This window comes from Saccostrea echinata, unplaced genomic scaffold (assembly GCF_033153115.1).
Source record: "Saccostrea echinata isolate AGI-Se365-2 ecotype Australia unplaced genomic scaffold, CSIRO_AGI_Sech_v1 ptg000030l, whole genome shotgun sequence".
Classification (NCBI taxonomy): domain Eukaryota; kingdom Metazoa; phylum Mollusca; class Bivalvia; order Ostreida; family Ostreidae; genus Saccostrea; species Saccostrea echinata.
This window is the reverse complement of record NW_026889779.1, coordinates 32,635,530-32,653,155: the sequence shown is the minus strand read 5'-3', so window position 1 is coordinate 32,653,155 and position 17,626 is coordinate 32,635,530. Positions and strand designations below refer to the sequence as shown.

Genomic DNA, 17,626 nt, shown 5'->3' with positions numbered 1-17,626 from the left:
AATTTCTGAATAAAAAGCTTTTAAAAAATAGTCATAGTGAAATAAATGTTCATGAATCAGGAATAATTACAAAATTCATAACACCATAATACACAGAATTATACAAAGTCCAAGATTAATGAACAATTTTAATTTTCAGAATATTATAGTGCCAAACATGGTCCTTGTGAACCTTGCTCTTCACACCTCTAGATATTATCAAATATCATAACAAGTATAATCTGGAATTTAATATCAATGGTCAATGATTTTAAGTATGGTTCATTCAAAAACTTTTTTAAATATGACTGACCAAGCAGGAATTTACTATCATTCCAATAACAGTGTGTCATTTTGTTTGATCGAGCATGTTAAAGTATCAAATGTTGATCACTATATTTTTCAACAATTCATAGGCGTCGGAAGCAAATTAAAAGTGGGGTGGCTAATTGAAAGTGGGGGGGCTAAACCAATGAAAAAAGGTAAGCCCCAATTTTCAATGCCTATATTATGTATATCTTTGCAAAAAAAGTGGGGGGGCTAAGCCCCCCTAGCCCCCCCCCCCCCCCCCCCCCCGTTTCCGACGCCTATGTAATTGGATGTTTGACTTCAATGAATACTATTTTGCTTATGAACAGAGAATCCAGCAATGGGCTTTGACTGACCATGCATTGCTCCTTATTACAAATACTGTACTCGTAAGCAATCATTCAATGTGATTGGTCAGTATTATCAGTGTACTGCTGGGTTCTCTGTTTCATATGCAAAGTAATATTCATTTTATTGATATCAAACATCCAATTGATGAGAAATATGGTGCATGATCAACATTTGAAACTTAAGCAGGATCAATCAAACAAAGTGACACACTGTTATTGGAATGATAGTAAGCTGACCTCCCTCTGAACAACTGTCTACAGACTCCAAACTACACTCTACATGATTTTTCTGAGACTCCTAAAAGATTACATTGCAAATAAGCAAAATTGGATTCATTTACTTTAAATTTGATGTCTAGTTTTATATACAAAGTAAAAAAAATAAGAAAATAAAATAAACATTATTTCAAATGAATCTCAGCAGTTTATTCATGCATATAACAATGCCTTTAACAAACACAACTAAATTTGCTCTAAAGTATGTTGCAGATTTCCCTATAAAGGAATTTTGATTCCCTCTGTAGTCATTCATTGCATTCTAAAGTCCTCAGTCTAACACTGAAATATAAATTTTATGTAATTCTACCAAAACACAGTAGTCATAAAGTATCACCTTTAGGGTCTGATGAAACTTTCCTTAAATCATATATAATATAGATAAGAGTTTGTGTTTGAAGTATTGCTTCTATAAGATTGAGGTCTTTGTGCAAGATTTCAGAGGATGGTTTACTTTAAAATCCTACTAGAAGTTTTGAAAATTACCGAATTCACAATTTTTAATATACATATACATTTTTTTTTTATTTTGAAACAAGTCTAGAAGTCATAAGGTAATATTAATAAATTAGATAAATATTCCTGGTATACTATTAAGAGAACCAAAAAAATATTCAAGGAACATGCCATCAGACCTTAAAGATTTATATTATAAGTAAATCAAGTAATTAAATATGTTAAAATTGTACTTCATTTTTACAAGGAGCCAGTTAATAAGGAATCTTCTGGAATCAAAATTTCACAATCACACACAGGGTAGGCTGTTTCTTTTTCTTCCATCAACAAACATGTTGTCATGTAATATTAAATCCTCTAGAAATGAGTGACATTTTATAAATGACCGATTAACAAAGTATTAATCATAGTACTGATTTTTATAGCCATTCATTTCTCTTCATGTAGAATAAAATCTTAGCAAACAAGTATCTGTTTTGTATTCTCTTTTTATTGATATGTTGTAAATAATATCTGTCACTGGTGATAAATGTATTATACACAAAATATCTTGACTTGTTAAGCAAAGCTCTAACAAGAAGAGTTTCATTTTATAATTTGGACTTGCTTCCAATTACAGGTTTATCCACAAATTCTTTCCAATAAGTGGGTCTTTCTAAAGCATTGGGTCCTTGAATCATTGCACTGTACAAGTTCTTATAAATCTAAAGAAGGAAAAAAAACAGAATAGATTGTACCTCCTATAAATATCACTCACATCTAAGTTGTTCTTATGTAATTTATCAAATTTTAATTATAACTTTGTCAATACTGAGGAAAGTCATTGCCCATCCAATTCAGACTTTCTAATGTTAGAATTCAGAGTGAAATCAATACCTGTCCATCAGATTTGCCAATCGGAGAATTCAGAATGAAGTCTGTAGGAGCAATGGCATCAACGAGAGCCACAGCATCATCTTTAAGTTCATAACACAACTGTAAAATGGCCTCCCTGATCATCTTAGGTGGCTCACTTCCTGATATGTAGCCTCCTGTAAAAAAATACAGATACATCAAGTTCTTAACTCAGCTGTAAAATGGTCTCCAGCATTGTCTTCGGGGCCTCACTACCAAGGTATATCGGGCTCCTGTAAAATACAGAATACATCAAGTTCATAACTCAGCTGTAAAATGGTCTCCTGCATTGTCTTGGGGGCCTCACTACCAGGTATATAGCCTCCTGTAAAATACAGATACATCAAGTTCATAATTCAGCTGTGAAATGACCTCCCACAGTCTTAGAGGCCTCAGTACCAAGCACATAGCCTCCTGTAAAATACAGAAGGCCATTCTTAGAAGAGATAAAGAGATAAAAGAAAGGCAAATAAGACATGCACAGTTCTTCAAGGCTGATAATACTGTCTGAAACATGCACAGTGAGGGTTAATACCTTCAAAATCATTAATTTTTCATGGAGGTTTTCTTCTTTTTTTATGAATAGACCCATGAATTCATGTCCTTTATGAAATGTTAAAATTTAAGTATATAACATCTCAAAATATCCTCATTCAGAAAATTAAATTTCACAAATCAATGTTTTTTTCTATGAAAAAGTGATTTTACAGTAATAATCAGTATGTGTCTTATACAGTTTTGGAATGCTTTGGAATGGAAAAGATTGTTTATTATAAAATAATTAAGTATAGAATGCATATGTTAATCAGTTGGTCAAATAAAGATTACATGTCATAAAGATGGCTTAACCCAGCATCAAAGTCTGTCAACATTTTATAACTCAAATGTATTTTAATTTCTTTTATAGCTAAAACTTCTATTCATGTAATAGCTACTTGCTTTATTTATGAATATTCTGAATTTTCCATTTTTGTAAACTTACCAGGAAAACCTTAATTTACTGAAACAGGAAATTTTTTTTAAAAAAATTATGAAATCCCCCAGGAAAATGTTCTTTATTTCTAAATCAAAAAGATGAAAAGTTTTGCAGAAAATATCCAAAACTTCCGTCTAACACGGAACTTTGTGTTTGATATATATTTCCGTTTTTTTAATCTATACAGTGTGCCATGTGTTTACAAATGCTTATGTGCTTGTCTACGAGTATTGTTCAAGTATATTTCAAGTATTTCATTAAGTGTCATGAGGAGGGTCTTTATTCTTAAATGTACAAACTTCACTGATTAAAACATATAAAATGTCATTAAATTACTAACAAAATGCACACGTCACACACAATTCCATCTACAAAAATGTCTTTCATATTTACTTTTTATAGCATTAATTTGTCATAAACAGGTGTTCAACTGTTGATCCACATGATGTTCACAGTCTAATTTGAAGCAGGCATCTATTATGTACTTTGTACTTTTATTTATAAACCCTGATTTATTTATTACGTAAGATAGAATTTGAACTCATGTAGAGGAACACTCTGATAAAACATACACTTTATTTCTGAAAAACTAGAGATAGGACTGAGTGTGAGGAAGTGACAAATGTACTTAGTACAGAAAAGCTATATATAAGAACAAAACATAAAATATAATTCATAATGAAGGTGTGAGAAAGTGACAAATGTACTTAGTACAGCAATGCTAGGAACAAAACATAACACATAATGAAGGTGACTCAGAGCAATCACTCATATGTGTGTGAGAATTATTGATATTTATAAATAAATACAGACATGCATACAGAGAGATCAGAGTATTCAATCACAAAGTATAATACAAGTGTTTTTCTTATGATAAACTCCTTTTGTATAAAATTTGAAATTCTTACAATGTAAACTTTTTGATTTATTGTTTCATCATAGAATATGGACAGCCAGTCAGCTAGACAGACAGATGGATGACCAATGGGATTCCTAAATATTTCATGCAGGGGCCGGGCCAGTCTAAAACAATTATCCACAAATTTAGTAAAATCATACATCTAAATTTGCAGCATATCCCTGTGCTATTGCTATCTCCCCCTCCCCCATTTTTCAAAATAAAGAAATTATTGCAAAGAATCAATTTTTGTATATTGGCTAAGACAGCTCCAGTTATGAAAGAATCATTCATTTCCTAATAGGACTAATACCCCTTATAGGGCAAATAAACGTAGGGGAATACCTTATATTTCCACAAGATTCAGATCATGGCAATATATTTCTTTCGCAAGCTGGCAGAGTTCATTTGTTAGCTGTTTTAAATGAACTAATAATTTGTTAATGGTTGAAAAACTTTTGTGTTATGTATGAAATCATGTCCATCCATAGTTTTAGCATTAAAATATCATGGCCTTAAGAAATCTGAATTTCTATGTCATGTTACTTCGACCTCTTTCAAACAACAATGGCAGACAATCTTGACAGATCTTTAGGACATTATTATATGATATCATATCATCAATAATCAATAGAAATCAACCTCTCTTAAAGTCCATACCAAATACATATGATACCCCCTCCCCTGGGGTCAGGATTACCTGTATACATTAAGAGCAATTTTCATCATCATTCTTAACTTCTAAGTAAATGTACATAAGAAAATTCTCCAGCTCTGTTTAACCATTCAGCGTTGAGGGTACAGCAGTAAGAGAGATAACTCAAAATAATTTTGTATATATATCTTTTAATTAAAAAGTAAACTAAATTTATTAATCCCTTCAGTGATTTTGCAGATCATTGGTATCCTGATTATCAAGACTCCACTATATTAGTACATATATACCGCTACAGCTTAAACTTGGTCTTTAACCAATGAGTAAGATCAAATCTTATAGCACTTATTAATAAATGATTTGTCATACATTATTAATTTATATTATTTTGCCAATATCTCATCAATAACAATGTTAATAATAATGGCATCTTGCATGACCTTTGAACTATTTCTTTGTCCTTATTTGGTTATCATTCTAATCATATCAGGCGATGTGGTCAACACATCAATTAAGAAGAGACATTGAGGCCAAAGGGGAAGGGGAAGGAGGCAATGAAAACAAGTGCTGTTAGTTTATCTTGAAGTGTTGTGAGCTTGGGCTATAGTGATTTCAGATTTACCTTGATACAATGTTGTCAGGTGTTTCTCAAGACTCCAGAGTCCAAACAGAGCAGCAATACGGACCAAAACTGGAACAAGATCTGCAGGAACAAGATCTCCATCTTTGCCCTCTCGTAACAAGGTCACAAACCGGTCAAGGACTGTTAGCTGGTCATAAGATATAGATTCAAAACTTACGAAAAATCGTGTCAGTTAAATATATAATTATATTAAATTTTGAGATCTTTAAAAAGAGCTAAGGAAAAGGCTCCAAGGACCAAAATTGGCCCCATTTTAGAAATAAATTATACATTACTTTAACAGTTGATAGATACTTTATAATAAACAATTTTAAATAAATTTATTTTTTTGCATGCTTGTGGATGTATTTTATTTGATCAATTTACGGATTAAAATTGCGAGATTTTGATGATTTTTGCAAACTATTCAAAGACTACATCATAAATACTCCATTTTCTGAAGTTTGTCTATTTATGAAATAGACTTCCTTTAGTGAAAAATAAACTGAGTTCATTTTTTTGACAAACCTTTTGAATAATTCTGTATTTGACTAACTTTTTGACTAATTCTGTATTTTTGTGGCTGAATTAGACCCTTGGAGCCCCTAGTCTACGGGGCACAAAATCAGTTTGCTATATCCTTAGACTTCATTAATGATAATATTGACCTATATCCACTACTGTAGATGTACTTTTTTCCCATTTGGGAATAATTTACATGGTCACAAATTTTCCAATAGAAACTGCATATTACCGGAATTTAAGACATTCTTAGGCTACCCAACAAATCTGCAAAATGTTCTACCTGTGGATTGAATACAAATGAGATTCTGCAGAATTATGACCCAGAAGAAAAAGTACGTTTACAGTATTTACCTCTATATAAGCTAAAGCCAGTAATCTGCAGAATTAAGTAAGCCTAACTGTTATTCTTAGCTGTGACCCAGTGACCTATTTTACCTCTATATAAGCTAAAGCCAGAAACCTGCAGAATTAAGTATGCCTAACTGTTATTCTTAACTGTGACCTAGTGACCTATATTTACCTCTATATACAGTGGCTGCAACGTTATTGTTGACAACATGCACAAATGATCATGTTACACAAACAATTCTGCATGATTAATGCATGATTAAACCTGTTACACGAAGGATCACTCAAGCACACGATTCTACACATTACAGAATCTTTCTTGATTGCTAACGCACGATTCTTCACGCAAAACAGTTAAAATATTTAGGAGTGGATATTTTCAAAACGATACATGGCTTAATATAGTTATTTTAGATTACAAATAATTATTGATGCAATTCATGTACTTTGGAAAACTGAAAAAAAATATTTAGAAATTTGATATTTTTGAAACTAAATGAGAGTGAATACTGTATACAGGGTTATTTTCGCCCCGTGTTATTTTCGCCCTTTCACACTTGCAAACAATTTTGCCCCGTTTTAAATTCGCCCAATCACAATCCTTTTTAAGAAATTATACTGCCTTCTTTGAATTCCCCCGGTCTTAAATTCGCCCACTTATGTCTAGGGCGAAAGGAGCGAAAATAAAACGGAGGCGAAAATTTCCCTGTATACATTTACAGTAGTTATTCTAGATTACAAATAACTATTTGTGTAATTCTCCTACTAAGGAAAATTGAAAAAAAAAATTTATCTTTTGGATATGTAAAAATGTAATTTATGATCGATTGCTGCGTGTTCTATCAGGTGATAAAAGTGGGCAGTGAGTTTTGATTCTATTAGAGTTTCTGATATGCAGTAAGGAAGGATAAGATAAAAACAAAATGGCATAAAAATGAATTAAAACTATATCCATCTTTCCATTTGTGAATCTATAAAATCAGCAATTATTTTACCATTCAGTCATTTGTAGAAATTAATATCAGGGATAAACACAGAAAAAAGTAACCCGACAATTATGTCGTGTTCATTCCCCAACTAAATATTTATGTAAGCATTGACAATTTTTTTTTTTTTTTTGTAAAAATATATATTTTTGATGTATTGAAATAATGTAAGCATTGACAATTTTTTTTTTTTTGTAAAAATATATATTTTTGATGTATTGAAATAAAATATATCTTGACCACATCATTAACATCAGAGAAATATCATTGAACATCTTAAATACGTTTTATCAGTAGAAGTTGCGCTATTTTAAGAGAATACAATATTATACGACTTACTGTATTGCTTTTTTACCAGCGATAATTAGTTTGTTCAATTATGTAAATCGCGCTTCATTTCTTTAAAAAAACAGACAAGTGAAATGCTTGTTTAACAAATTAAATTCCGATAAAAACTTACAAAACGAAATTTTCACGTTTCTTACCACATGATCTCGCACGATTAAAACCGCAAACGATTGAGCCTGATACACACATGATCTCTCATGTTATACAAACGATCACGCATGCTTCACGAACTATTCTACACAATTGGTTTGTCAACAATACATTGCAGCCACTGTAAGATAGACCAAGTGACCTGCAGAAGTAGGCCTGACTGTTATTCCTAGCTGTGACCTAGTGACCTATATTTACCTCTATATAAGTTTGAGCCAGGGACATGCAGAAGTAAGCCTGACTGTTATTCCTAGCTGTGACCTAGTGACCTATATCTTCTATTTACCTCTATATAAGCTAGTGCCAGTGACCTGCAGAAGTAGGCCTGACTGTTATTCCTGGCTGTGAATCCATCATTGCCCTTCTGAGACTGGGACTGTAATCTCTGAGAACTGTCAATCAGAAGTCGACACACAAGCCAACGGAAAGCATTAACACACACTGAAAATAAAAAATGGATAATACATGAATTTAGTAAAACATAAAAATGTACACATACATTTTCAGATGAGCCTAGAGTTACCTCTTTTGATCAAGATGTCAATTATACAAATGCTCTAACTTACACTGACAGTTGTAAAATTGAATTGTTAAATTCAATTATAATAAATTTACTGCAAAACAAACTAACTTAAAATCCTTTCAAGTTATGTACTTTTTTTTTATTTACAGAGAAAAAAAGAGATAGATAAATAAAGTCACTTCCCAAAATTAACTAATACTGGTAGTGTTCTTTTTTTGGTTGCTACTTTCATCCTTTGAATACTCTGTAAACAAACTCTAAGAAAAAGAAAACTGAGATAAAGATTCTGAGACACACGGAAGAAGACTCACCCTCAGGGTCCATACACTGGGCTACAGAGGTCGGGGTAAATCTAGACTTCAGGATGCTCTTCATATTGTTAAGGAAGTTGACACTCTCCAACGGGGAATTGATCTCCTCACCTATAAATATTCATACTACATATGTTTTTCAACAGAAAATACTGCATGAATATTTTGTTATTTTTTGTATTTCCGTGTTTTTACCATTGCAGATTATGTCAAGCAGAGCTAACAGATAATTGCTAATAATTATAGGTTTATAAGATCACCTGAGCCAAAGGCTCAATTGAGCTTTTCTGATTGAAATTTGCCCTTTGTCTGTCGTCATTATTGTTGACACTATAGTTGTAAACTTTTCGCATTTTTGACTTCTTCTCCGGAACAACAGAGCCAATTTAAACCAAACTAGGCACAAGGATCCTTAGGTGATGGGGATTCAAGTTTGTTCAGATGAAGGGCTATGCCCCCTTCCAAGGGGAGATAATCAAGAAAAAGCAAATATAGAGTGGGGACGTAGAAATCTTCTCTAGAATGACTGGTCCAGAAAATATGAAACTTAGGTCAAAGCTTCCTGACAAAGTGTAGATTTAAGTTTGTTCAAACCATGGCCACTGGGGAAAGGGTTGGGCCAAAACATCAATTATTTTACATGGGAATATATTGATTATATTGGAAAATTTTTCTTCTCAAGAATAGTAGAGTCAAAATTGAAATCAACATGCAAGTACATTGTATCTTCATGTAGTGTATATACAATCTGTTTCAATCAAGGCCCCCGAGGTGAGGGTGGGGCCACAATATGGGATCAGGTTTACATGGGAATATATAGGAAAAATCTTTAAAAATTATCTTTTCAAAAAAGGCAAATAAGTCATATTGATATGCAGAATTCTTCAGGTAGTGCAGATTAAGATTTGTTCATATCATGTTTCCTGGAGGTAGGGTGTAGCCAAGTTTATAAGGGATCAGATTTTTACATGCGAATGCAAAGGAAATTTTTAAAATGAAAGAAAAAGTGAGTAAGCTCACATACCCCACGCTCCCCCAAAACTCAACAATGCAACACATAATGAATGGCACAGTGCATTTTAAATACACAGTATAATTCAAAAAGGGGTATTACTTGCAAAAAATCATCACATCAAAACTTCTTGCATATAAGGACATTCAAATCTTTGTATGTTACAAATTTAATTGGGCTGAAGTTTCTAAACAAATAATAGAATCAAAATTTCTTGGTAATATACAAATCTATACAATATGCCTGAAACACCTACAAAGTTTCAGAAAATTCAGTGCAGGCGTTATGCTGACAAACTGTTATTTAAATTTCTCAGTGATTTCGATTTCTTAATGATTGTAAGTCCATGTCCAACACATGACAATTTACACATTTAAATAATTGATGGAAACAAAATTATGATGTAGTCATATGAATTTGTTTATATACTGTACTTATGAAATTATTTAAGGCAAAGCACCAATTTGAAAAGGGGGAAGGGGGAGAACTATCCAAGATTTTGTGTTTGGGAGGGGGGGGGTGTTAAATCATTAATATTTTGATCTCAAAATCAATTGGGGTCTTTTAAGGTCATGAAATATTTCCCATAAAATTTCATTACAAAAGCTGATTCCAGTGGATTTCCTTATTACCTAGCTGGAAAGTTTCTTCAATAATAGGCAAAACTCTTAGGGCAAAAATAATGGAATCGGATTATCCTGGTAATATGCACATCTACACACTGAATACTAAATATCATTCTGCAAAGTTTAACCAAATTCTGTGCAGCGGTTTAAGAGGAGTTGCACTAACAAACTGTTCATCTCTATATTCAAGAGATGGCCAAAAATCTAAGTTGAAAAGTGCTGAAATTCCCAGAAAAATAACGGAATCGGAATTTCCTGGTAATATGCGCATCTACACACTGTGTACTAAATATCTGCAAAGTTTGACGAAATTCTGTGCAGTGGTTTAAGAGGAGTTGCGCTGACAAACTGTTCATCCCTATATTCAAGAGATGGCCAAAAATTTAAGTTGAAAAGTGCTGAAATTCTCAGAAAAATAAAGGAATTGGAATTTCCTGGTAATATGCACATCTACACATTGTGTCCTAAATATCTGCAAAGTTTGACGAAATTCTGTGCAGTGGTTTATGAGGAGTTGCGCTGACAAAAAAACAGGACTGACTGACTGACACACTGACTGATGGACAGGTCAAAAACATTATACCTCACACAACTTGTTGCGTGGGGTATAAAAATCCTTTCATGAGTAGCAGGGTCACACTAAATCATGCTGATATGCAAACATTCCAGATTTGTGTGGATTTTTTTTGGTCAAATTATGGATCCTGGGCTTTGTGGGGCTTAAATCATTTATCAAATTTTTACATAATGCATGTACATGTATATAGGAGTAAAATCTTTAAAAATCTTTTCTCAAGAACATCATTTTCATTTTTGTCACACTGCCACTGAGGCATCCCCATGTTGTGTGAATACAATTTCATCATAATCCACTGAAGCTAAGGTGAACAAAGAATGGGGGCATATTTGTTCATTGGGAATAATTATAAAGAGCTGAATTTTTTTAAATCTTGTTCAGAATAGCTGGGCTAAGGTGAATCGCATGATCAATGTGGCCCATGGGCCTTTGTTTTTTATATTTCCCATAGTTCCTACCATTTGAAATCCTGTCCAGCAGAGATAACAGATAGTTGCTGGTCTGTTGTAGAATGACGTTATTGTCTCCTTCGTAAGTACAGTTAGGATCGTTATCATTCCTCAGTACACCAAGTCTGTTCACTGTAAATATCAGTCTGAGAGTAACAATAGACTGTTTCACGATAACTGCGGTACTGCTCTTTTGCAGGGCAAAATGATATATTTTGGTGAAATATGACGTAAAATCAATTGTTTTAAATAAGTCATTTCATTATCTGTCTACAAAAACTCTGCCAAATGTTATTAATTTGCCCTGCAAAAGAGTAGTACCGCAGTTATCGTGAAAGGGCTAATACTTAGTCTCCTATGTTTATTTTCAACAAATAAACATTACAGATATCAAATTAATTTGCTTTTGTAAATGTATGAGGGTTTTTTGTTGCTGTTGTTTTTTAATTTAAATAAGACGTGCTTTCTGTACCCTTAGCTAGCTTCAAAGTCTCAATTAAGATATGGTGCAAAATTTATTTAGACTATAAATCAGATGTTATTTTGATTTATTCTGCATTTAATCAACTTAATAGAATTGCTTTTATTTGAATTAAGAGTGTTTTCTTATAATATTGATTCAGAAGTAGAATATTTCAGAGTTTTATACATGTATTAATTTGATGAAAAAAATAATTAATGTTGTGTATATTTACTACAATGTTCTCTGTATATTTTTAAATAAATATAACTGTAATACCCTTCCATTCACTCATAAGACTATTCTAAATGAAGAACCCATGTTGTGATTTCTGAATATATATCAAACACTAGAGCTGGGTATCACAACTGAAAAATCGTATTGCAATATACATATTGCAAAATTAAACTTGGTATTGCAATACATGTATCTCATAATATAAAACTCATATTCATTTTACTCTGTTTTCCTCTTATAAGAAAACACAAATGCAAATATCATGTGTTCTCAAGTTGCTATTAACATTGGTTGGTTGTGTGGTGCAGGCCATGTGTCTAGCTGAGTTTGTTGGGTCATTTTTATTAGTCTCATTTTGAGATAGCCAGATACAGTTTTAACTTGAAGTGGTTTCATGTAGCAGCTGTTCTCTTTATTTCTAATCAATTGCCCGTGGTTTGCTGCCATATTTAACTTGAACAAGGACAAGTAACTCTTTTTGTAACCTTTTATAGAATATCAACCCTGCCCTGGTATTCACTAAAAAATACTGCGATACATATTGTGAACAACAAAATCGGGAGCAGAAAGACATGACAGTATATTTTAAATTGAACACAGAAATCTCTAGAAAAAGCTTTTAACTCTAAAACAAATACTATTATGCACAGCTCTTCAGAAATTTAAAAAAAAAATTAAAATTTTATGTCTGTACAGTGTATGTTTGTAACTGACCCCTGAAGTACCCATGGCCCCCGCAGGCCTCTCGACATTCTTGAATGGCATCTCTAGCTATCCAGCCAGCTAGAGGTTTGCTGGCACATGACAGGGCGTGGATTTCTTTACCCAGTTCAGCTGATCTCTCTGATTTATCCCCCACCATAATGCTGATTCTCAGCGAGGCATAGTCCATAAAAAAACTGTCTGCAAAGTGCTCCAGAACATAGGTCGCTGCTAAATATGGAATCAGGCGCCATTGCTGAAATAATGAAAAATTCATGAAGAAATCTTTACAGGTTTACAAAACTATGTTGAGGTTCTTGTCAATGAAAGTTTCTTTTTATTTACTGTAAACAAAATAAATTCTTTACATGCAAGCAAAATTTTGTACGGTATTAAAAGTAGTCTTCTTGCAACATCAGAAATAAATTGAAGATTAACCTATCAAGCTTTTTCTACGTGTATGTATATTTACATGTTAGTCTGACTTTACCTGAAGTTGATACTCTATGACTGGAATTTCCTCCTTCTCTGTGGGACCAAACTGTCTCCTGACAGCTGAGTATCTGATGGCAATAGGCATACAGAGCTTCAGGTTACATACACACATACCAGTGATACCCACTCGGCCCCCAGATAATGCCCCTAATGAGGCCCCAAATCTTTTACTAGGGTCCTGTAATTAGACATACATATATGTTCTTTCAATCTTGTTTTTCTAAAAAAAAAAAGTCTTTTAAGCATCATACTCTATTTTTATTCTAAACTTTTAAATTTCTTTCTTGGTTTATCTTTCTCAATACAAATATACATCACACCTTTTATGGTGTGACACATTTTCCCTCTGGAGTTGTTCATTTAGATACTCTCTAGGGATGGGGTGCCTACTTTGTATGGAGTGACATATTTTCTTTCAGGAGTTGCTTCCCCTAGCTGCTTTGCATAGTACATACTCTCTGGGAATGGAGTACCTACCTTGTATGGTGGGACATATTTTCCCTCTGCAGTTACATCCCCTATTTTAATTTGATTATTAAATACTCTCTTTAGGAATGGGGTGCCTACCTTATATGGTGTAACATATTTTCCCTCAGGAGTTACATCCCCTGTTTTGTTCAGTAGATACTCTCTAGGAATGCGGTAATTGTTGAAAGACATAAATCTGTAATGAAGATTTTTTTCAGCTAAAAAAGCAAACTGATTACAATAATTTCTTAAACCACTTCATAACCAACACATTGAAAAATTAGAAAATGTGTGTTAAATGCCAACTTTCTCATTTGATCAGTTTTGTTCCTCTTACCCATTGTCCAGCCCATTCTGTCCTAGCTTCTCCCCCATGTCCCCCACCACTACCCCAGGGATGCAGTGTAAGGTTTTTGGGTCCCGGATAGGAACAACGAAGGAATGGAGGCCCTGACACCCTCCATCGGGGGTATACAGCTGGGCGTACACTATAGCATGGGTAGCAGTTTTACCCATGTTTCCTGACCAAATCTTTGTGGCTTCAAAGTCAGGTGTGTTCAGCTCAAACTCCTGTATATCCATTATAGAAAAAACATCAATGAAGTTGTGTATTGCCATTAATAATTTATGCTACAAGATATAATAGTTTAAAATACGATCTGATCATTAAAATTGTCATACATGAAATATTAAGTCTAGATACAAATACGTGCTATATGGGCCATTCTAACCTATACAGGTTCATTTAGGCATAAATATATGTCACTACAAATTTGTAGAGCATTCAATGATATCTTATTCAAACAGGAAAAAAAAAACATTGAGCAAAAAGGGGCATGATAGGTTAAGATCCCTTATTGGCCCCTACTTTAGGGTGTCTCTATGAACCATGCAATACTTCATAATCAAAAAATTTATGAATTTTCTCATTTTCATTTAAATTTTCAACAATTTTAAGGCACATTTTGTTTCAGAAGATACAAAGCACACATTACACCTGCTGACCTATCAAATTTATATATTTCATGCATTAACATGATTACTATAAAAACAAGACTTATTGCATTTTTACTATGTAATCATTAGAGCCCCACCCTAACATCAGAACCCCTGACCCAGGGGCCATGAAATTCACAATTTTGGAAGAGGCACCTTTCATCATCATAACTATGCATTTATTTTGTTTGCAGAGAAGAAGCTTTTTAAAGAAATAATACATTATCACTATATATTCAACAGAGCCCCACCCTAGCACCAGAACCCCTGACCCTGGGGCCATGAATTTCACAATATAAGTAGAGGGCTCAAGCTTATTACATTCATCCCAACAGATTGCCTGCTTGATGTCCAGGAGTAAAGAAGATTTTTAAAGATTGCATTAATTTTGATGGTTTTTAACCCCACTCCTCAGGCCCCAGCGGGGTTGGGGTCATGAATTTCACAATTTTTAATCTTCATCACACATAGATGCTATATGCCAAAATTGGTTAAAATTGGTTCAGTGGTTCCAGAGAAGAAGCTGAAAATGTTCAAATGTTAACGCACGATGGACGAAAACAGATAGCAATAGATCACCTGAGTAAACTCAGGTGACCTAAAAATTCCTATGGAAATTTCAGAGATGTGTGTGCTTTGTGGTTACTGAAGTGAAATGTATCTTTAATATAATGAAATTCCATCAGATTTTAGGAAATTCAGTAAAAATGTTCTAATTTGTAATCCTCTTGTGACCTCCCTGTAAGCTTTAAATCATAATTAGTGCTGGTTTTAAAACAAGCATCATTTAATTAAAAGCTCCTAATTGCAAACTGTCACAACTAGCTGTTACAGTAACTGTGTTCTGATATTCTTCCCAAAAAAGGGCCAAAACTCAGCCATAATCATAGTTACCTTGTCTTTAACTTAAAAAGTGGGTATTTCTTCTTTTTACAGACCTGTGTTTCTGGTATGTAATGTGCTGTTGTTCTCATGGCCTTCGTGTTACTACCATGACTAAGTTCTGTCAGAGCAAAACAGCCAAAATACTACAATATAAAACAAAGAATATAATATAAACAGTGCATGAAGGGGAGGGGGGTGTCAATTAAAATTATTAACAAAATCAATTTAAATTTAGATTATCACTTTTCTTATCAATTTTTTTATTCATTTAATTATATCAAGTGTTTTGTCAATAAAAGATTAATTGTCATAGTTTTCATAATTATCTCAACATCTGGAAGATTTTTTCTTTATCATGACTCACCTCAAAGTTTTTGATTTTCTCCACAATCTCACCATGTCGTGGGGATCCTGAGGCTGTAATTGTGCCCCCTGTCATCTCAACATTCAGTAAAAATTTGGCAGATAATGACCAATCATACATTCCGATACAGTCTGTGAACATTTTGTGTTTAAGTGGATTATTGAAGATTTCTTCATCATTGATCAAATTGTACTCAAACAAACGTTTGCATCTTAAAAATGTAGCTTCTCTGTAGTCTTTCACTGCAGGAGTTTCCATTGGCATTGAAAAAATAGGGTCCTTCTCCAATGTTGTCCATATTTTATTCTGTGTCAAATAATTGTAAAGGGAAAATAACAGCTAGGGTAGAAAATGTGAATTTCATCTGTATTTATTAGATATAAGTGTGAGAGCAGATGAAAGTGAAAATCTTTTGATCACTGCATGCTGTTCAATACTGTCTTTCAAAAGAAAACTTTTGGTAGTCCAAATGGCTACAAGCACCAATATGCTTTTTCTTTTTAGACACATAGCATCATGGTGGATTTAACTTTAACTTGGCAAAAAATATTCCTTAAAGTTTTAACAAAAAAAATATTATGAACTCTGATTCAATAGAATCAATCTGGTAATTTCTATATGCAAAAACTTTCAAGGTTTACAGTTAAGAAGAAATCATTTTACATTCATTTGCACTAATAATCACACTGAGAGCTCTTAAGATGCCTGATCAAAGAGAAAATTTGAATGAACAGCACATTGGTCCACCTGCAATGGTGGCACAGTCAAAAACTTATTTTTCATGTGTACAGAGATAAGATTGAAGACCACGTGATGTAAACAATCCTGACTTTGATAGCAGCTCGATCAGAGTTAAAGAGTGAGGCAGATAAGAAATGGTTGGATAGCAAAGATGCATGCGTGAATGATTTTTTTTTATTAATTTTTTTTTTTGCACAAGTAAATATTGTCTTGCCATATAGCATAGATAGAACATTCTATCATTAAAATGATACTGTCCTATGGACCCAGTTTAACGATAGGATTCGTTCTGTGTATTGGCAATGTTGCAAAATAAACATGGGCAATAACTCGTACTCTGTGCATTTTCTATGAACAATCCAGAGAGGTCCAAATGTCAACATTGAGTTAAATTTGTAGCAAGGAAAAAACGTTGAGAAAATGAGTTGAATTTTCGTATTTATATGGATTATTTTTTAGATTAAAAGACATATACCATCTCAAAAAGGTTTGTTATGGCAAGTATATGGGATTATTCTAACTGTGGTGAGGGCTTGTTCCGAGACACAGTTAGATTATTCTAACTACATATAGCATGAAGAGAACAAAGTCACAGAGCTTACAATCAGTGATATGTTTTTACTTTTCACTGAAGTGAATTTTAGATCCACTGCGGCCACATTACCTGAAATCGAAGAATGTCTTCTTCGTAGTAAAACATTTTCATTTTCTTCCAGTCAAACGATGCTCTCTTTCTGTATTCATCGAGTGGCCCTGGGGGTGGGTCTCTCAAAATATCTAATGACAACAAATCGCCAGACATATTTCCCTCCGCTACGACTGACGAATCGAGCGAGCCTGACGCTGATTTCAGTCGTACAGGTTTTGAATCACCCATTGAATCAGATTCAGACAGATCCTACATTCAACAGTTACCTAATCCCGTGATTGATTGTGTGTATTGAGAGTTTCAGTTTGTGACCTGTCCAAAGTATATGTTTACTTTCACACCTTCTAATGTTGAAGAGT

At 33.3% G+C, this 17,626-nt stretch overlaps 1 protein-coding gene across 1 annotated transcript; it reads right to left on the bottom strand.

Moving 5' to 3' along the window:
• Window positions 1-1,642: 1,642 nt before the first annotated feature.
• Window positions 1,643-17,621, bottom strand: LOC133197735 (peroxisomal acyl-coenzyme A oxidase 3-like). The gene is made up of 13 exons (XM_061333916.1): window positions 17,283-17,621; window positions 15,878-16,183; window positions 15,567-15,656; window positions 13,970-14,202; window positions 13,732-13,828; window positions 13,160-13,342; window positions 12,682-12,925; window positions 11,280-11,402; window positions 8,607-8,717; window positions 8,059-8,213; window positions 5,416-5,563; window positions 2,247-2,401; window positions 1,643-2,074 (listed from the first exon to the last, which is right to left on the bottom strand). The coding sequence occupies exons 1-13, from the start codon at window positions 17,493-17,495 to the stop codon at window positions 1,961-1,963; spliced, it is 2,172 nt and encodes a 723-aa protein (XP_061189900.1). The 5' UTR covers window positions 17,496-17,621; the 3' UTR covers window positions 1,643-1,960.
• Window positions 17,622-17,626: the final 5 nt, after the last annotated feature.